General features: G+C 38.7%; 1 protein-coding gene across 4 annotated transcripts in view; it reads left to right on the plus strand.

Annotated features, from left to right (window-relative positions):
• Positions 1-22,726, plus strand: part of TSNAX (translin associated factor X) — a 37,055-nt gene that overhangs the window by 8,747 nt on the left and 5,582 nt on the right. For 3 of the 4 annotated variants that reach the window (XR_001495323.3, NM_001076006.4, NM_001314062.2), the window contains exon 4: positions 1,541-1,671. Coding sequence is in view for 3 of the 4 variants with exons in the window: in NM_001076006.4 (NP_001069474.2) it covers positions 1,541-1,671 (131 nt within the window). In the remaining variant the exon portion in view is untranslated. Of the gene's footprint in view, positions 1-1,540; positions 1,672-14,944 lie in introns of all 4 variants that reach the window. The other variant, XM_059882547.1, reaches the window with a different exon arrangement.

A 22,726-nucleotide genomic window follows, 5' to 3' on the forward strand; every position in this document is an offset into this window, starting at 1 on the left:
CTTGTATGGGCTCTTGAGATTATTTTGTGTGTTCACTTAGAGTGGGCCTTTTTTCAGCCTCACAAGTTCGCACTAATCGAAATTCAGCTGAAGACATGAGTAGTCCCCTTCTGTAGATCTCTGAAACTCTCTGCATGTGTGTTCTTTGTTTCTTTGCCTTGCAAGTTTTAGCCATCTTGACCACTGTGAACTCCCATCTCCTCCACCTCCACTGCAGGAGACTCCCAGGGTCACCTAAGTTTCTCATGCCTACACTGTCACTTGGAAACTCTGCAGGCAGTCAGATGCAACAGTCATAGGGCACATGTCCTTTTTTTCACTCATGTCTCATGCTGTCCTATGCTGCTTGTTTCACAATGTCTGAAAACCTTTTTATTTGTTTATTTTTTATATGTTTGTTTCTCTTTAGTTGTTTATGGTGGGATGACAAATCCTGTTCATGTGCCATCTGACTAAAAGTAGACCTCTCTAGATGTCTTGTTGTTGAGGATAACTGCTTTACAATGTTGTGTTAGTTTCTGTTGTACAATAGCGTGAATCAGCTGTGAGTATACATACATCCCCTTGCTCTTGAGCCTCACTCCCACCCAACCCCAACCCACCTGTCTAGGTTGTCACAGAGCACCAAGCTGAGCTCCTTGTGCTATACAGTAGCTTCCCATTAGTTATCTCTTTTAAACATAGAAGGAAATCAGTCCTGAATATTCATTGGGAGGACTGATGCTGAAGCTGAAGCTCCGATACTTTGGCCACTTGATGCGAAGAACGGACTTATTGGAAAAGACTGTGATGCTGGGAAAGATCGAAGGCAGGAGGAGAATGGGATGACAGAGAATGAGATGGTTAGCATCACCAACTCAATGGGCATGAGTTTCAGCAAGCTCCGGGAGTTGGTGATGGACAGGGAAGCCTGGCATGCTGTAGTCTGTGTGGTCCCAAAGAGTTGACATGACTGAGCAACTGATCTGAACTGAGTATATATATGTTAATGCTACTCTCTCAGTTTGTCCCACCATCTCCTTCCCCTGCAGCGTCCACAGTCTGTCCTCTACGTCTGCATCTCTATTCCTGCCCTGCAGATAGGTTCAGCGGTACCACTTTTCTGTACTCCATGTATATGCATTAATATACAGTATTTTTCTCTTTCTCACTCACTTTCTCACTCTGTATGACAGACTCTAGGTCCATCCACATCACTGCAAACAACCTTATTTCATTCCTTCTTATGGCTAAGTAATATGTACCACAACTTCTTTATCCTTTCATCCATATATCATTTTTATGAACATAATTTCTCTTGTAGTTATGGTTATGTTATAAATACAGCTTCTTATACTTCTTTACACTGAATATTGCGGTAAAGCATTTTCCATTTTTTAACCTATTTTTAGTAAATTATAGTTGTACTTTTGAGTTAGAAGTTTCAAGATACATAGGATATTTATTTAGCTGTGCATTTGTTGATATGTATTTTATTTCAGTTTTTCACTATCAAAACATCTGACTGATATTTTAAAAGTTCCCAATATCTTGATTGTAGTGCTCCTGATATGGAAGAAATATTGACTGAATCAGAAGTTAAATTGGATGGTGTCAGACAAAAGATATTGCAGGTAGCCCAAGAGCTCTCAGTAGAAGACATGCATCAATTCCACAGAGCCATTACTACAGGTGAGTCTAGGTTTACTTTAGTGGTAACATTTAAAAGAAAATAGTATGTTCAATGATTTATGTATGCATTGCATGAATTATAATTAACACTTAGTGAAATACTATTGGCTTTAAAAAATTGGGACTTCCGAGTAGTAATATAAAGGTAATTTCTTGCTTGGCTTTATTTTCCTATGTAGTGATGATTATTGATAGATTTTGATAAAGTAATTGAGGAGACACTCTTAATAGAGAAACTTCATTCTTGAATGAGTAGAGTGTATTCAGACAGGGTGTATCTCATTCCCCACTGAGTATATTTCACTTGTGGCTCTAAGTTTCAGTCACAAAAGGTTCATGAAAAGAGGATGTATCACCTAGCCAGATGGACCAAAACATCTCATAGTGCGACTCCATATTGGGAATTCTAGGATAATACTGCTGCTGCTGCTGCTGCTGCTGCTGCTAAGTCACCTCAGTCGTGTCCGACTCTGTGCGACCCCATAGAGGGCAGCCCACTAGGCTCCTCTGTCCCTGGGATTCTCCAGGCAAGAATACTGGAGTGGGTTGCCATTTCCTTCTCCAGTGCATGAAAGTGAAAAGTGAAAGTGAAGGCGCTCAGTCGTGCCCGACTCTGGGTTTTATATATTCATTTAAAAAGTTTCATGGAGTATTGGATCTTGGTGATTATCACTATTTATAAATCAGTTGCACAAATGTTTAAAGTACTTGATCTGATCCTCTTCATCCTTTTCTTGTTGTGAGTTCACTGATAGGAGAGAGAACTGTATAATTTAGGCATACCCTAAAATCGGCAGAAAGACAAAGTCAAAGTTTGATTCATATTTACAGAAGTAAATGTTAAGTTGCTTTCTATCAAAGAGCTGATTCCATTGAGCTCAGGTCAGTTCAGTAGTAAGAAATGAGTTCATTTGGTATCTGTTCAATATATGTTCAGGTTTAGTCTGAATATTTATCGTTTCAGCACTTGTTTTTCAGAAATGTCAACCTATGGTTGTTGAAATGTCTTAATATTAGAGAAAGTGCCTGCATACATCAGTTAAAGTTGAAGATACGTTATTATAAGCTAAAGTGATAAAATAGTTTTATGAAGAGTCATTATGGTATCTTCTGAAAGGAGATACATTTCCATCCTCATAATTTATTATTTACTATCAGGGATTTATTTGATTTTTAAATTAATAGCACACATAATTTAAAAGGCTTTATGAATTCCGTTTATGTTGTCAGGCCGCACATCCCTGCATATGACAAATTTGGAAGGATTGGGAGAGAAGATCAGAGGTCATGATAGGAAGAAAGGTGAAGTGAAAGTTAAACAAGCCTCTAGAAGAAAACATATGAGAATGTCTTTATGACCTTGTAGTAGGAAAGGTTTATTTTTTAAATGACAGAAGAAAGTATTAACTACTAAAGGAAATTTGGATCAATTGAATTTTGTTAAAATTAAGAAATTCTCTTTATCAAAAGACATCATTAAGGAAGCAAAAAGGCAAATTGAAGTCTGAGAGATGACGTTTAAATACATACTTTAGATAGAGAACTCATATAGACTATGTGGAGAATTCCTACAAATCAATAAGAAGTCAATTTTAAAAATGGACAAAAAAAGTTGAATAGGGGCCTCAGAATGTGAATATTCAGATGACTATGAATATTCACGAAAAAGTGCTCAGCATCATTATTCACTAGAGTAGTGTAAAGTGAAACCAAATGAGGTACCATTCAATCACCAGCATAACTAAATTGTAAATACTGACCATACCATTTAAAAAAACAGTTTGGCAGCATCCAGCCAAAAACCTGCGTCTACCGTATGATTACTTCTGAGTATGTACCTGAAAAAAGTGAGGGTTATATCACCAAAAAACATGTGCAGGAGACCTCAGAACAGCTATAATCATAATATCCTGAAAGTGAAAGATCAGCAGGTCAGTGGGTACGCTGTGGTGTAGTTGTCCAGTGCATTACTAGGTAGCATTAGAAACGGTTAAAGGTGTGCAGCATCAAATACGGATTTCTCATTCTGTTGGACAAAATAAGCAGACACAAAAGAGTATCTAACTGTATAATTCCATTTGTGTGAAGTTCAGAGAGGCGTAATTAATCTAGAGATGTTGATTTGCTTCATTTGGCCCAGTAGGTCCTTCATTGATCAATGAGTAAAGTATGAGGAAAGGCTTTAAATAAGAGCAAGGACCACATGGATAGTGACACACAGAATGTTACTTAAGAAGTCATGCTTGGCTTTGAGAACAAAACCGAGGAATGGGGGGAAAAGGCAAAGGGGACATTTCATTGAATCAGTAGAGTGTTTCTTAAATCAGGAAGGAAGCACTAATTCTTGGAAAAAGTTTAGTTGGGGCATTAGTAAGAATGGAGGAATCTTTCTTCAGATAGTCCCACTTCAGGATCACTGAGGATTATGAATTATTAAATCATAGTCATAGGATTATGAATTTTATGACGATTAGTGCTTATAAGCACTATATTTCATTTAGGGCTTCCCTAGTGGCTGCCCACAATGTGGGAGACCTGGGTTCAGCCCCTGGATTGGGAAGATCCCCTGGAGGAGGGCATGGCAACCTACTCCAGTATTCTTTCCTGGAGAATCCCGTGGATAGAGGAGCCTGGTGGGCTACAGTTCATGGGGTCACAAAGAGTCAGACACGACTGAGTGACTAAGTACATATTCCATTTAAGACCTTTGTTTATGATTTGTACGTTTTGAGATTACCTACTCATGAATTAAATATCTAAGGATTCTCTGTATCTCACTTTTCTTTAGGAAGTCTTTAAAATAAAATGAGGTCCTTTAAATTGATGCAATAAAGATTTATTTCCTTAAAGTTAAGGAATAAAACAGTCAAGAGAAGTGTCTGGGACTTAAAAATTTGCTCATAGATATTTTACTTGATAAAATAAGTTTATTTATAATTAGAGTAGCAGTAACAATGTGATGCTTATGAATAGCTTGCTGCTTGTAATTGTTAAATGCTTGTTTTGGTGTTACTCCAAATAGTTGTTCTTTTGACTTGAAGATAAAACAATTCTGGCATTGAACTAAAGGAGTTCCGTGCTTTTCCTCATTAAGAATAGTGCTAATGGCACGCAGAGCATTTCCCTGAGGGATACTTGTGTGAGCTCAAACATTGAGTATCCTACTAATAACTGAACAACAACAAAAAGTTAGGTCTGTTTTCTACACATTTCTTATCAGAGTACATTACAGATTGTCCCAAGGGATTGTTAAACAAATGACAAATAATTAGTTACTTGAAATAAATCACTTAAAACTTTTTGGTGCCCTGTCATATTTTTAGTTTTTTTTTTTTTCCTCTTGTTGAAAAATTAACAGTTGGGAGAAATGTCCTCCATCTCAAAGAAAAAAATATTTTTTTGGTTTAATTTATATCATTGTGATAATATTAAAAATTGTCATTTAATTTTGAGACATCCTAGTGCAGAAAACTTAAGTTCAGACACTAACTAATATTTCAGTTCTCTTATCCGAGAATGCGAATGATGGGTTTAGTGAGTGTTTTGGGCCAGCTACAGATATTTTTTAAAACTGTTGTTCTTTATATATTAAATATTTATGTGACCTTTACAGTATCCCTGAGTCATATTTTTACCACTTCATAAGTGGGGAAATTGAGACTTATAAGAGTTAAGCAACTTGTTCAAGGTCATAAGCTAGTAAGTGGTACCACTGCTTGCGTATTGTGTGGATTTAATTTACCTGTTGAACTTGAGAACCTTACCCCAACTAAAGGCTTTATATTGCTTAAATTTCTCTTTGCCCAAATATGAAGGTTTTTCTTAAATAAACCAGGACACATTATAACTCTTGTGTTGCTATTTTTTCCCCCATAGCACTTAACAACTTTGACATACTCTCTAATCTCCTTATTTATTATGTTTCTTTATTGTTTCTCTTCCTCTACTAGAATGTGGACTCTTAGTTTCTACAAAAAGTTTCTTGTTATTGTTAACTGATGTATCCCAGACACTTAATAGCTGTTTGATAAATGTTGACAGAATGAAGAGCAAAAGTATTTTAAAAGGGCTTTTTTGTTCTTGTTGTTCAGCCAAATCTTTTATCTAATGATTTGCTTTTGCAGATTTTTGTTTGACTGTTTTTTGTTGCTTCCAAAAGGAAACATGTTTCCAGGGGCTGTTGCTTAGATATAATACAAAAATAGGATCAATATTAATCTTTGCAGACATTCTAAAGCTTATATCAGTACAGAAAAATTTGATATCGTTTCAGTATATTAGCACAATTGAGACAGCTTAGTGAAAAAGTGAACATGAAGACACGAAGATCTGCAAGCTTTTGGAATAAATAATGGAAGAATTTAGTGAAGGGAAAAAGATATAGCTAAACATTGAATTTTTCTTTTTGTGAGATTTTTGTATGCAGAGATGTTAGTTCAGGTCCTTTACCTGAACTAATGGGAATGAAGCGTCCCATTCATTCACAGGAAACAAATGGATAAACTTACGGTATTTTGGTGGCTTAACAAAATAGGAATCATTTCTTTCTCATATGAAGTCCAGGCTTTGCAATGGTGGTTTGAGTGTGCTCTGCCTACTTAGTCATTCATAGACCCAGGATCTTGGGGCTCTGATATTACCAGTATGTGGTTTCCAAGATGAGCCAGGACATCAACATACAGCTGGCAGGTTGTGGAAAGGATGAGTACAGAGTCATGCCTGAGGTTTTTATGGCCAGCTCTTGAAATGGCATCCATCACTAGTGCCCACATTTTATTGGCCAGTTACATGTCCACACCTAACTTCAAGGAAGAATGGGAAATACGCCCTCTGTGCCAAAGACAATGAAATATGTTTGATGGATAGTTAATTTTTCTTTGCCCAGTTCAATAATTTGATGTCCATTTGGTTTAGTGGGAAATCCAGGCATATGCATGTTGATAGATTTATGGTTTTTTTTTTTCATGTATTTTAATTTGGTTTGAAAGCATTCATTTGCCTAATGTGAAAATAATTTTAAAACTGAAAGAGACATTGGAAGACATCTTGTGCTACCATCTCATTTTGTAAATGAGCTTAGAGATGGTATTGGAATTGGCATCTGACTTGTTTATTTACCCTGATAAACTTTTTATACTAACTCACTTTGCTAATTAGTATTTGGTACTTTACACTGTAATTGTTTTCTGCAAAGCCAGCAGCTTTTATTTGATGATCTTAGATCCTATATCTGGTTAAAGAGTCTCACTTCCTTTTGTTTTACATAGATAAAATATTTTAATAAAATATTAATACATTTTATTACATTTATTTAATAAAAAGTTTTAATTACATAAAAATACGTAGTTTAAATTTGCATTAAAATGTGAGATGATTCAGGGTACATTTCTTGTGACTGCTTTGATTGCAATTGTTTATATCATACTACAAACTTTCGCGGTGAGTCCTGTGACCGTGAGAAAATCTCTCATAGGCATTTTCTGGGTCAGAGACTGTATGTGACCATTCTTTTAAGGTAGATGTTGGATACACACTACTTAGACTGTCCAAGTGTAGGCAGGTCTTTTCACCCAGTTTCTCTTTTCATCTCTGAACATTCTTACTGCTTTTCTGAAATCCTGTTTCATCAGGTTACTCTTGACATCTATCAGTTGGTAAGGCTTGGGGTGGGAATGCTAAGTAGGAAGCATGGATGAGACAACTTCCTACTCAGTTTGAACATGCATGCACCAAGTCAGAGATGTCCTTATTCCAACAATAGTGTCCCTTAAAGTAATTTATTATTACTTCTTAATATGATAGTGCACATTGAGCTAGGGTAACATTTTGAAAGAATAATGGCCTCTAAACTGTGAGCTAATGCATTGGAAGGAAGAAAGAAAAACCCTGAAAACCATTGCTTTGTTTAAGGAAGTTTTAAATATTGTCTTATACAGTCAGGAAAAGCAAGACTTGGAGCTGACTGTGGCTCAGATCATGAGCTCCATATTGCAAAACTCAGGCTTAAATCAAAGAAAGTAGGAAAAATCCCTGGACCATTCAGGAATGACTTAGATGAACTCCCTCATGACTAACAATGGAGGTGACAAATAGATTCAAGGGATTAGATCTGGTCAACAAAGAGCCTGAAGAACTGCAGATGGAGGTTCATGACACTGTGCAGGAGGCAGCGACCAAAACTGTCCCAAAGCCACAGAAATATGAGAAAGCAAAGTGGTGGTCTGGGGAGGCTTTACATATAACTGAGGAAGGAGGAGAAGCAAAAGGCAAGGGAAAAAGGAAGAAATACACCCAACTGAATGCGGAGGTCCAGAGAATAGCATGGCGAGATAAGGCCTTCTTTTTTAATTTAATTTTATTTTAGTTTTTAAATTACTTTACAATATTGTATTGGTTTTGCCATACATCAACATGAATCCACCACGGGTGTACACATGTTCCCCCTCCTGACCCCCCTTCCTAACAAGGCCTTCTTAAATGAGCAATGCATAGAAATAGAAGAAAACAATAGAATGGAAAAGACTAGAGATCTCTTCAAGAAAATTGGAGATAACAAGGGAATATTTCATGCAAGGATGGGCATGATAAAGGATAGAAACAGTAAGGATCTAACAAAAGCATAAGAGATAAGAAGAGATGGCAAGAATACACAGAACTATACAAAAAAAGTCTTAATGACCCTAATGTGTGGTCACTCATCTAGAGCTGGACATCATGGAGTGTGTGAAGACAAGTGAGCCCTAGGAAGCATTACTATGAGCAAATCTAGTGGAGGTGATAGAATTCCAGCTGAGCTATTTAAATCCTAAAAGATGATGCTGTTAAAGTGCTGCACACCATACACAAAAATAAACTCAAAATGGATTAAAGATCTAAACGTAAGACCAGAAACTATAAAACTCCTAGAGGAGAACATAGGCAAAACACTCTCTGACATACATCACAGCAGGATCCTCTATGACCCACCTCCCAGAATATTGGAAATAAAAGCAAAAATAAACAAATGGGACCTAATTAAACTTAAAAGCTTCTGCACATCAAAGGAAACTATAAGCAAGGTGAAAAGACAGCCTTCAGAATGGGAGAAAATAATAGCAAATGAAGCAACTGACAAACAACTAATCTCAAAAATATACAAGCAACTCCTACAGCTCAATTCCAGAAAAATAAACAACCCAATCAAAAAATGGGCCAAAGGACTAAATAGACATTTCTCCAAAGAAGACGTACAGATGGCTAACAAACACATGAAAAGATGCTCAACATCACTCATTATCAGAGAAATGCAAATCAAAACCACTCTGAGGTACCATTTCACGCCAGTCAGAATGGCTGCGATCCAAAAGTCTACAAGCAATAAATGCTGGAGAGGGTGTGGAGAAAAGGGAACCCTCTTACACTGTTGGTGGGAATGCAAACTAGTACAGCCACTATGGAGAACAGTGTGGAGATTCCTTAAAAAACTGGAAATGGAACTGCCTTATGACCCAGCAATCCCACTACTGGGCATACACACTGAGGAAACCAGAATTGAAAGAGACACGTGTAACCCAGTGTTCATCGCAGCACTGTTTACAATAGCCAGGACATGGAAGCAACCTAGACGTCCATTGGCAGATGAATGGATAAGAAAGCTGTGGTACATATACACAGTGGAGTATTATTCAGCCATTAAAAAGAATGCATTTGAATCAGTTCTAATGAGGTGGATGAAACTGGAGCCTATTATACAGAGTGAAGTAAGCCAGAAAGAAAAACACCAATACAGTATACTAACGCATATATATGGAATTTAGAAAGATGGTAACAATAACCGTGTATACGAGACAGCAAAAGAGACACTGATGTATAGAACAGTCTTTTGGACTCTGTGGGAGAGGGAGAGGGTGGGATGATTTGGGAGAGAGGCATTGAAACATGTAAAATATCATATATGAAACGAGTCACCAGTCCAGGTTCGATGCACGATACTGGATGCTTGGGGCTGGTGCACTGGGACGACCCAGAGGGATGGTATGGGGAGGGAGGAGGGAGGGGGGTTCAGGGTGGGGAACACGTGTATACCTGTGGCACATTCATGTTGATATATGGCAAAACCAATACAATATTGTAAAGTTATAAAATAAATAAAAGAAAAAATAAAGTGCTGCACTCAAGGTATCAGCAAATTTGGGAAACCCAGAAGTGGCCACAGAATGGAAAAGGTCAGTTTTCATTCCAGTCCCAAAGAAGGGCAACGCCAAGGAATGTTAAAACTACTATAATGTCATTTCATATGCTAGTAAGGTTATGCTCAAAATCCTTCAAGCTAGACTTCAACAGTTCATAAACCAAGAACTCCAGATGTACAAGCTGAGTTTTTGAAGAGGCAGAGGAACCAGAGATCAAATTGCCAACATGTGTTGGATCGTGGAGGAAAAAAGGGAGCTCCAGAAAAACATCTGCTTCATTGACTAAAGCCTTTGACTGTGTGGATCACAACAAACTGTGGAGAATTCTTTAAGAAATGAGAGTACCAGACCACCTTACCTGTCCATTGAGCAACCTGTATGTGGGTCAAGAAGCATCAGTGAGAATCGAACGTGGAACAACTGACTGGTTCCAAATTGGGAAAGGAGTGCAATAAGGATGTATATTGTCTCCCTGCTTATTTAACTTCTGTGTACAGAGTGCATCGTGTGAAATGCCAGTCTGGGTGAATTGCAAGCTGGAATCAAGATTGCCAGCAGAAATATCAACAAACTCAGATAATGCAGATGATACCACCCTAATGACAGAAGGTGGCAGAGAGTGAAGAGGAACTAAAGAGCCCCTTGATGAAGGTGAAAGAAGAGAGTGAAAAAGCTGGCTTAAAACAACATTCAAAAGACTAAGATCATGGTATCCAGTCCCATCACTTAATGGCAAATAGATAGGGAAGAAGTAGGAATAGTGACAGATTTTATTTTCTTGAGCTCCAGCATCACTGCAGATGGTGACTACAGCCATGAAATTAAAAGACGCTTGCTCCTTGGAAGGATAGCTATGACAAACCTAGACAGCATATTAAAAAACAGAGACGTCACTTTGCTGGTGGAGGTCTGTATAGTCAAAGGAATGGGTTTTCCACTAGTCATGTATGGATACGAGAGCTGGAGCATGAAGAAGGCTGAGTGCCAAAGAATTGATGCTTTTGAACTGTGGTACTGGAGAAGACTCTTGAGAGTCCCATTGTCAGCAAGAAGATCAAACCAGTCAATCCTAAAGGAAATCTACCCTGAACACTCATTGCTGAAGCTGAAGCTCCAAAAGACCCTGATACTGAGAAAGATTGAAGGAAAAAGGGAGAGGGGACGGTAGAGGATGAAATAGTCAGATAGCATCATCGACTCAGTGGAAATGAATTTGAGCAAACTCTGGGAGATAGTGGAGGAAAGAGGAGCCTGGTGGGCTGTAGTCCATGAGGTCACCGAGTCAGACACGACTTAGAGACTGAACAGTAACGGCAACAACAAAATATTGTTCTAACAAAAGTTAATGCCCAGCATTCTTATTTTAATAATTCCCACTTCAGTTTAATTCAGTAGTTACAGAGGGCTCTTGTACCAGACACTGACATACTATTTTATATAAAACCTACAATATAGGTAGATGTTTGTATTTTACAAATGAGGAAATTGAAGTGCAGCAACTTAATAGACTTCCATTAGTTTATACACCTAGTAAGAGACCAGTTTGACTTTTGGACCTCAGATATCCTCACTTCAAGTCTGCTTTCCCTTATGATTTTATCATATTTATTTGGGAGGAAGGCTGGAGGCAGGGAGGTGAGTCAGGAGGCTCTGGCAGTCATTCCTGGTGTGGAGTTAGGACGTCTCCATTTTGTCTTAGCAGTGGGGAGGAAGAGGAAAGGGCATGTTCTTAGAATATGGCCTTTTTAAAAAGTACAAAGAAAAGGGAATAAACTAGGAAAACCTTTAGGTTTCTGGTTTGGCCAGCTGGTTAAGCACGGATGTTATTTATTAAGAGATAGAAGACAAATTGGGTTTTGGATGTAGTTAATATGGCACCCAAACAGTTTCCTAATGGGTTTAGAGACTCGGGGTGCAGTCACAGCCATGGAGGTATCAGTTATAAGCTATAGTTGCATTTATAGACAAGGATAAAATGGTCCAAAGTAAGCGTAGAGTCAGAAGAAAGCCAAAGACCTATGGAGTCTTAACTGAAGGAAATAGAATAGAATATTTGATGGACTAGGATCCCAGTAGCAGAAGCCTGTTTCCTCAGGTTGCAGTAACAGGTTGTGAGGTCAGTTCAGGGAACCTTGGTTTGTGTGAGACACACTCCTGGAGGAGAGGGGAGCAGCTGTTTCACACAGAGGAAGGGGTCTGGGGAGGGGACTCTGCCCTGGGTCCTAGCAGACAATCAAAGGACACACACACCCAAATGACATCATGTGCTTCCTTTCTTTTCTCCTCTGCTCTCTTCATCCTCCAGTGGTTAAAAGAGAGTGAATGATGAGAACGGAGCAGAGGTTTGATGACCGATAGGGAGATATAGCGGACATGGAGGCAGGCCTGGAAGTCCCACATGGGCAGGATCCCCAGTCACCTAGTGACCATCATTTTAGTGGAAGAAGTCATGGGAAAAGTTTGATGATGTTCCCAATATCAATCATGGCTCATTTAGCTGAAAGACAAATCAAATGAAAGATCACCCTAACAACATCTGAAAATCAAGAAATGACTGAAGAATTATCAGGATGGTTTGATGGATTGTTTATGATGTATCTTAAATCACTTGAGAAGCAGGTTTTATAATACATGTATTTTAATATTGTAAGGGAATAAAAGAATATATTTAAAATTCTAGGTTTATATTGATAATAATTTATATTCCTGTTAAAATATTTTGACTATCACTCCAAAGGACAAGTGAGTTCAAAGTGCTGACAAGAATTGTTTCAGGAAGTATTATAGCGATTGCAATAGGAAAAGAGTCTGATCCTCTCCCAGGATCCCAGAGTCCGCTCTAGGGGATTCAGAAGCTCTCAAGATTGCTATTAACTTTTCTGCTCATTCAGATTTGCTTTTAACAGATAAAATTTACTCAGTGAGGTGAAGCAGAGAAAGAGACTTTGCTGCAAAAGCGACCTGGGCTTCTTTGTTGGGGAACTGTAACAGCTGCATGGACTGCTTTGAAAATTAAATGGTATATGTTCGTGGAAAGCATTTTTTACTCTGGGACATAACTGTTAACAAAAGTTCTCTCTCTTCCCTGTGGAATTTAGCAAAATTAATCTGTAATAGTATGCTAAATCCTAAAATTTATTTTCATTTTAGGTAAAAACTCAGTAATACCGATTTGCCCAACATACACTCTTCAGTGCTAAAGTAAAAGCCTTGCTCAGATAGACAAAAATCCCAATTAGTGGATTTGCATTTGTTTTACTGTTGGTAGTACATATTTATTATCTGTATAAAAGTTACATGTTTGAGAATACATTTTATTAGCAGAGTGGCCTGTGAATCAAACTTAGATGTAATTTTACTTTAATGTTTCAGTGATCTGGTAAAGGTAACTTTTGAAAAAATTCAGGTTGTACTCTTTAAAATAGCTATAAATGCCATTTTAAAGATTGAGATATAATTTGTGTATCATAAAATTAACCTTTTTAAATTGTACAGTTCAGTGATCTTTAGCGTAACCACAAGGTTGTGCAGCTATCACCACTAGCTAATACCAGAATATTTTCATCATCCCTAAAGGACACCCCTTACCCATTGGCAGTCATTCCCTATCTACCTTCCCTCACCCCAAGGCAAGCATTAATCTGCTTTCTGTCTACATGGATTTGCCTGTTCTAGACATCTCATAGAAACAGAATCATACAGTGTGTGGCCTTCTGTGTCTGAATTCTTCACTTAGCATAATGTTTCAAGGTTAATCTATGTCATTGCCTCTATCAGCACTTTCTTTTTTATGGCTGAATAGTATTTCATTGGGCATATATACTACATTTTGTTTATCCATTCATTAGTTTTTGGACATTTGGGTTGTTCCTGCTTATGATTACTGTTAATGATACTGTTCTGAATGTTCGTATAAGTCTTTGTGTGAACACGTGCTTTCAGTTCTCTTGGGCGTATACCCAAGAGGAATTGCTCGGTCACATGTCAGATCCTGTAACACTAGATGCTTGGGAAGAAAGTTGAGGTTTGTAGTTTGAGTTATGATGAAATTACTCTATGATTTTTGATGGAGATTTGGGTGGAATGTATATTGCTTAAATATTATAAGAATAAATAAAAATAATCAGAAGCCTTTCATTGGGTTTCCTTGTACATGTTCTCATAGAAAAAGATGGAAAATAACAAATTACATAAAAGCAACCTACAGACTTCTCTCTTACTGGCAGCTGATTTTGTAAATAATTCTAATTGGATTTCATCCAAGGCAGAAGCAGAAGGGGAAGGCATTGTTTGATAGAATATGGCAGTAGATTGAAAATTTTCACCTTGGGGATTATTCACTGGAAATAGCGGATGTCCTTTTCATCAAGTTGAAGCATAACTTGTTTAAACATCCTTTTACCTTGGGGCCAGACGTCCTTGAACTTTCTCTATGGTATATATTGAAATCTAATTTCTGTGGAGTAGAAGTTGGTTCCCTTATCTCTGAGGTGACTTAATCAAACACGTCACAAGGACAACTTAAATAATGACTTTAGATATACTTGAAAATGTAATATTTGACAGCCACCCACCTTAATAGAGATTAATACCACAGATGCATTTTTAGGGCTCTTATTCCATATCCTTTTTTTCCTGTATGAAAATAAATCAGATAAGCCCTCTAATTCTGAACTTCATCGGTTTAAACTCTATACGTTTGTAAGAATATGTCTTTCTTAGTGGACTTAAATCCAAAGTACTATAGATAAAGGATAATTAGATAGTTCTAAACATTTGAATACCAAATGCCAATATTTTTGTCAAAACACTTGAGTTTCATAAAGCTATTGAGGAGGAACAGTCATTATAAATTGCATTAGAAGCAGTTTACTAAGCATTTGAGTCTGTTTTGTATATGAAGTACTATCGTGGGGAATGGAGGAAGGAGCAGAGTTGTATCAAAGGGAGGATTCTTGTCTTCATAGTTCTAGGGTGTAAAATAGGTGATCATGCAAAGCCTACTGAAGCATTTAATTGAAGTATAAGCTTTATGTAGTAGGTTTGAAGAAATGAGTGCTACCTTGATTAGAATGTATCAGAACATTTAACTCTTTTTACAGGTAAAAAAGATTTGAGAGAGAGCAACATAGGCACAGACTAGCACAGAATCGTGAAAGAATATAGTATCAGAGGCAAGAGAACAGGTAAATGAAGCATGGAGAAAAACTGACCTAGGGGTTTAGTGGGGGAAAATGTGAGAAAAAATGGGTATGTTTTACATGGAGTTGAATAAGGTAAAGTGGGAAGGGCTTGAAGTTACTCCTTAAGTGGTCTGAGTGGATTTCTAGCCACAGTTTGTTCATCCATAAAGTAAGGATAGTAATACAGCCATGTAAAGTTACAGTGAGCTTTGAAAACGTGGATGTGTAGACTACCAGATACATTATCTTATATTGACACTCGACTTAGACACTACCAATGTTTTTTTTATATATTTTAAAAGATTTTTGTTGGAGACTTCTGAGTATATACCCAAAAGAATCGGAAGCAGGAATCAAGCAGATATTTGTACACTCATCATCATAGCACTGTTAGTCACCATACCTGAAAGGCGGAAGCAACTCAGGTGTCCATTGATGGGTAAATAGATAAAATTTGGTATATTCGTGCAGTAGAGTATTGTTTGGCCTTATAAATTGGAAAGGAAGGGCATTCTGACACACACTACAACACAGCTAAATGCTCAGTGAGAGAAGCCAGTCACAAAGGGACAAATACCATTTGTTGTTCAGCTGCTCAGGCGCGTCCAACGCTTTTGCGACCCCATAAACTGCAGCCTGCCAGGCTCCTCTGTCCATGGGATTTCCCAGGCAAGAATACTAGTGTGGGTAGCCATTTCTTCTCCAGGGGATCTTCCTGACCCAGGGATCCAATCTACGTCTCCTGCCTTGGCAGGCAGATTCTTTACTACTGAGCCAACAGGAAAGTCCGACAAATACCATATGATTCCATTTATACGAGGTACCCAGAGGAGCTGAATTCATAGAGACAAAGTAGAATACTGGTTGTTAGAGGCTGAAAGAGAAGGAATGAGAAGTCATTTAATGGGCATAGGGATTCAGTATTTTGTTTTTGTTTGTGTGTGTGTTTTGAGGGGCCAAACCATGTGACTTTGTGGGATCTTAATTCACTGACCAGAGGTCGAACCTGAGCCCTCAGCAGTGAAAACATGGAATCCTAACCACTGGACCTCCAGGGAATGCCCAGTGGTGGGAATTGGTTGCAGAGCAAAGTCAGTGCACTTAATGCAGCACACCTGTACACTTAAAAATGGTTGAAATGTTTAATTTTATGTTCTTTACCCTGTTTGGTGAATTATATTTTTTTATGTGCATTTATTCATAAAATGGCAAAATTTTAGCAACATCATTCAGGGAAGTGCTTTGTTCTAGAGGCAAATGGCATTCCTCTTCAGTTGCCACATAATTTGGTTTCACTAAGATGAATTTTTTTTGATATTTCAATAGGAAGAATAGTTCATACCAGTCTAAATTTGAGAAGTACCACAAAGATCATGGTGTCTAGTACTTTTGTTTTATAGTTGAGACATAGTCCAGGAAGTTGGTTGTACTTAGTTGATTTTATTAACTACAAGTCATTTTTAAAAATCATTCATTAAAATAAATTTCCATGATTTGAATTGGCTCATGTGAATAAAACAATTCTACAACTAATGAATTCAGCCAGGTATCTTTTTCTATTCATAAAGAAGTGATGTTCTACCAATATGTTCTCTATACTAACTATATAGTTAGTATCTTTTTTAAAGTTCATTCAGTATTAGGAATGGTATTAAAAATATTAATTTGCTTTTTCATGCTTGTTTCCTTTTCTTTTTAAAAATTCTTATTCCTTTCCCACTGCTGAGCTTTGAAACTTGAAATATTTCTCTTCAGGTATGGAGGCCGTTTCACCTCTGTGGTTCTTGCCCTGAATTGAGCTCCACTTCTCCCCTTGCACATCCAAACATTCCTGAAAGGACATTTACTCTGGGATGCCGTTCTTAAGCATTGTGGTAGATAGGTCCTGGAATTTCAGTCTTTCCTTGAACAGAATCAAATTCCTGGACATAATTTTCCCCCAGTGATTTCTGTAAGCAGACTGTCTCAATGTAACAGTATTTCCTCTAGGATGATTTAAACCCCCTTACTTAGAGAGCCAAGATGGTAAGAGTTCTTGTGACATTAAGTCACAAATTTTTCCTGTTTCCTTCTGTCTTTATAATCATAGTGTATATATTGTGTTTTAATTTTTACTTATTTATTTTGTGCTTTTTTCTGACATGTACAATTTCCTATTTATTAACTGTCCCTGTAAAACATTTTAAATTTTAAATTATGGAGTAGGTCTTCAAAAATGGATCTACCTCATTTAACTATATTTTTGTACCTGTTATATCAGGCACAGAGGGTAAGTAGTGAACAAGGTAGTCATGGTATTGCCCTTCCAGCAAGGGATGGAAGTGGACATTTGTTAGAGATTGTTATGTTATTTAAATATTACAGATTTGACTAATGCCACAAAGGAAGGGCTTATGGCACTAGGAGAACATATAACAAGGCCTTGACTTAGAATGTGGTGGCGTCAGGCAGTTTCTTCAGAGGTGCTATTTGATGGGACTTGAAAGGATTATTAATTCATCAGGTTGAAAAAGAGGAGAGAATGGAATGAAGGCTGAGGGAGCAGCATACAAAATCCCCTGAAGTCAGAGAGGGCACAGTGTGGGTGAGGAACTGAAAAAATCTAGCACAGAGTCAAGGAGAGAAGACAGAAATATGTGCATAAGTTATGTGCACACTTAGTTATGTGAGCATTCTATCTCACCAGACACACAATTCCCAGAATTCTCCAGGGAAGCAGAATCAATAGGACTCATGAGGTAGGGGCATGGGGCGGGTAGGTAGTAATTTATTTTAAGGGCTTGACTCACATGATTTGGGGGTTAGCAACTATGAAATTAGGAGAAGGCAATGGCAACCCACTCTAGTACTCTTGCCTGGAAAATCCCATGGACGGAGAAGCCTGGTAGGCTGCAGTCCATGGGGTTGCTAAGAGTCAGACATGACTGAGCGACTTCACTTTCACTTTCACGCATTGGAGAAGAAAATGGCAACCCACTCCAGTGTTCTTGCCTGGAGAATCCCAGGGACTGGGGAGCCTGGTGGGCTGCTGTCTATAGGGTCGCACAAAGTCGGACACAACTGAAATGACTTAGCAGCAGCAACTGTGAAATTTGTAGAGCAGGCTAGCAGCCTGGAATTTCTTTAAAGAGTTGATGCTGCAGTCTTGAATCTGAAATCGGCAAGCTGGAAACCTAGGCAGCATTTCTCTACCATAGTTTCCGGCAGAATTACTTAGTTGGGAATCCTCATGCTTCATCAGGTTGGATGGGTGTTCCCTCCACCCCCACCCCTCACCATCTTGGAGGGGTATCTGCTTCACCCAGAGTCTTGATTTAAATGTTAATCACATCTTGAAAGTACTCTCACACCCACAGTTAACAGGTGTTTGGCCTGAGCACCAGATGAACCATCACATAGTGTTACCATGAGAGAGCAGGGAAGAGACTGGCTCAGTGTAAGTGGTAACCTCCCTTCTGACTGATTTCCTCTACCTTGAACTACGCACTGGGATTTGTATCCTGTGTGTCAAATCAGCTTGAGATTATAGGTGTACAGATAAAGTCATCCTTCACCTACAGGCTTACACTGGCTTATACCTATTAAACTGAGATAATGCTTGCTTGATGAAATCATTGAGCCTTAACCATAAAGCCCCAGGGAAGCTCGCTTGCACCACCTTCAACTGATAGAATCTTACATGACAAGAACTTTGCTGCTTGTATTTGCAGCATTTAAAATACTATTTTTGTTCAATATGACCCTGAAATGTAAGCCAACTTTAGGAATTTGGGGGCAAGGTTATGCCTAGAAATACTGAAGAAGTAGGAAAATTCAGAGAGTGTATTCAAACAATGTACTTTTGTTAAAGGATTTGTATGGATTTACATATCCGTCTTTGAAATGTATAACTACATGAGTATAGTTATATACTATATAAATGTATAACTACCTGCCCATGGCATGAGTTGATGTAAATAGGGGTTGAAATTAAGCAGGTGCTTATAAACCATGTTAATGATTTTCCTCTGTATTCTAAGAGCCATGGAAAGCTATTTAGGCTTTAAGCAGGGTGGTGATGTGGTCATTATTATTAAGCTGTTATTAATTATAGTTATTAAATAGGCAAAAAAGACTATTTACAAGACTATTAAAAACTCTGTGGTGTGAGAATGGACGAGAAAGGGGGGAAAATAGATGGCGGTAAGGCCAGGATCCTCTTAGAATTGGCAAAACAAAGAGGGCTAGGTTTAGAAGGAATATTGTGAATTCATTGTTGATTATGTTGATTTTTGAGGTCCCTCTGATGGGATTGTCAAATATGCATTTGGATATATGTGATTCTAAACCAGAGATGTAAAGTTGGGAGATGGCAGCATTAATTGAAGCCAAGTATAGGTAATTTGCTGGAGAAGGAAATGGCAGCCCTCTCCAGTGTTCTTGCCTGGAGAATCCCAGGGACGGCAGAGCCTGGTGGGCTGCTGTCTATGGGGTCGCACAGAGTCAGACACTACTGAAGTGATTTAGCATAGGCGATTTGAGAGCCTAGGACTGGCACAGACTAAGAAGACATGGCCAGAGAGGTAGAAAAAAGGGGAACTAGGAAAATATGCCATAAAAAGAACCAATGGGAAGCTTGTTGAAGCAAGGGAAAAAGTGGTCAAAATGCTGAATGCTGCTACATAATTAAGACTGAAAACATGTCCATTAGATTCATTAACTGGCATAATTTTAAGTTAGAGCTGTTTTGGCCTAGAGATGTGCTCAAGCTGGAATGAAGTAGGCTGAGAAGTGTGAGATGTGGTTATTAAGAAATTTAACTGTGGAGGGGAGTAGAGATATCGGGCAATAGTTGCGAGGAAAGGTATGGCTTATGGATGGGAGAGATCTGAGTGAGTGTAAATGTTGACAGCATCCAGTAGAGAACATCAAGTGGAAAACCTCAAATAAGGAAGGGAGCATCTGTGTTAAGGTTCCTGCTAGGATTGCGTCTTGATTCTAAGGACAGGCACCTTCGCCGGCCTTTCACGCTGGAATACCTGTCTGTAGGGTACTAGGGGTGAAGGAGATACAGTACCACTGTTTATTTTTCTTAAGAGCCTACGGTAGTTATCAGTGTCCAAACAGGAGATAAACTGCGTTGTTGTTCAGTCGCTAAGTTGTGTCCGACTCTTTGTGACCTCATGGACTGCAGCGCTCCAGGCTTCCCTGGGCTTCACTATCTCCCAGAGTTTGCTGAAACTCACATCCATTGCGTTGGATGAGATGTCCATCCAGCCATCTCATCCTGTCACTCCCTTCTCCTGCCCTCACTCTTTCCTGGCATCAGGGTCTTTTCCAATGAATAGGGAAGGTTTAATATAAAGAATTGACTGTATAGGGGACTTCTTTATAAGAGGAAACATGAACTCTAAAGAGTACAGGAAATCAGAGGAGGAATCCACATCCATGGAAGGAACACATCTGGTGAAGTCACCCCTGCCCCCAGCTACCCCGTTAAAGTCATGGGCCATTGGATGGCTGAGATGTTGCGCTGATGCATCAGTCTCTCCATGGGGAGGTGCTGCACCATGACTCCTTGCCCATGGAGGTGGCTCACTGGGAACCGCTCTCTGGGTCACAGAGAGAACCTGCCTCCAAGGAGAGGCCTCGTGCTGCTGCCCGCCTCCAGCCGCTGGCTCCCCACGCTTAGATGGCTGCCGCAGACTGGGCACACCGGGAACCAGAGCTCGTTCCTCCTGTGCTGTCCTTCCAGGGCCCTCTAGCAGCTACGCTTGATGTGTGCCAGCGGGCAAAAGAGAGCCGTTTGGAGGTCCACCTCCATTCTGTGCGTTGATAAAACTGAGACAGTAAGTGGACAAGTGGCACTTCTGTTACTGATCTTGTACATTTTCCCATTTTTGTGTTTATAATGATTGTAATAATGGATATCTTTATACATAAATCTTTGTGCACATATCTTCTTTAGCTCCCATTAGTAAGAGCTAATCATGGTAAAGCTATTTAGTTATGTAATGAGTGATTCTTAAGTTTTGCTGTTTGCTTTTGTATGCCTGAAGTATTTCTGGAAGGAAATGAGAAATATAGGTTGTTGTTAGGAAAGGAAACTGGATTTTATTAACCTATTCCTAAAACTGAAATTTTACGAAAGTATTTTTATTGTAAATGTTAAAAGATGTTATCTGCTGTGTTAAACTCAACTGTATTGCTTCATTTCGCAGCATGTTATGGTTTATTGAACAAAGTGCTCTATTGTGTCTTGCTCTGGCAGCACCTGTTTTCTGACTTTACTTCAGCATCATTTGCTGTTCAGAATGAGTCAGGATATTTTCATTTAGTTATTTCCTTTTATTGCTGTAAGAACCAGGTCATCTATCTCCTTTTTGTCTTTGACCCTTGCTTGGCACGTGATGTGACGATACGGCAGTGGTCAGCCTTCTGACACTGTTGCCGCCGGGCCTGGTTGTTAGTGTTAGCTACTGGGAGGTCATGTGAGCGCAGGACTCTCAGGAGAAGTGTTAGAAAGAGAACTTAAATACAGATGACCCTACCAGGTTCTGATATTTATCTGAACTTATTTTCCTCTTCCTATTTTTTACAATAAAGCCTTCAAAAAGAAGACCAAGTTTCTTAAACTGGCAGTAATGATAATAATTTTAAGAAACACTTTTTTCCCTGTAAGTACTACCTTATAGATTAAGACATAATAAAATAATGCTGAAAAGTATGGTTATAGAATTTGGTTGTTTTAAATAGCACTATTTTTGACCTTTGCTGCTGCTGCTAAGTCGCTTCAGTCGTGTCCGACTCTGTGTGACCCCACAGACGGCAGCCCACCAGGCTCTGCCGTCCCTGGGATTCTCCAGGCAAGAACACTGGAGTGGGTTGCCACTGCCTTCTCCGTTGTGTGAAAGTGAAAAATGAAAATGAAGTCGCTCAGTCGCGTCCGACTCGTAGCGACCCCATGGACTGCAGCCTACCAGGCTCCTCTATCCATGGGATTTTCTAGGCAAGAGTACTGGAGTGGCTTGCCATTGCCTTCTCCGATTTTTGACCTTTATCGACCTTTAATTCAGAGTGGACTCTGTAGGATTTACATCTGGTGCAACTGGTATTATTACTTGTTAGGTTTTTTTTTTTTTTTTAATTCAACTACTGAAGCAGAAAGGATTTAATTTGAAGTATGAGGAAAATGTTATTTTGAATTTTGACACTTTAACCTTCATTATTTACAGTGTTTTGGGTTTTTGACCTAGGAACATTTTAAGGAAGAGCCAAATTATCTTTAATTTTATCTCATGTGATTGTCTATTTTTGCTGCTTAAGGGAACAAAGGCTAATCTGTATAAGTTCTATTAAAGCCTACCAGAATTTTGGTAATAGCCCTTTCTTAAATCCTTTAAAAAAGTATTTTTCGGAAAATCTTTGCCATTTCTCTGTAGGAGAGAGTAGATTTGTAAGACTAAGGGACTCATGAAATACAAGGAAGACCCTGAACGCATTTCTGTCTGAGCCGCCTTACGTTCAGCCCCAGGAACGTGCGCTGTGTGCAGCGCTAGTCCCCAGCGGCTGTCCCCAGTGGTGTGTTCTCAGAACCCAGTCTCGGGCTGATGGAATAGATACCGTTAAGCTTCTGTTGAGCTAGATGATGATTAGTTTGAAGTTCTTTACTATGATATTCTTACTAAGTTAGTGGTTGTTCCTTAGTAATTTTCCTGTTGG

This window comes from Bos taurus, chromosome 28 (assembly GCF_002263795.3).
Source record: "Bos taurus isolate L1 Dominette 01449 registration number 42190680 breed Hereford chromosome 28, ARS-UCD2.0, whole genome shotgun sequence".
Classification (NCBI taxonomy): Eukaryota; Metazoa; Chordata; class Mammalia; order Artiodactyla; family Bovidae; genus Bos; species Bos taurus.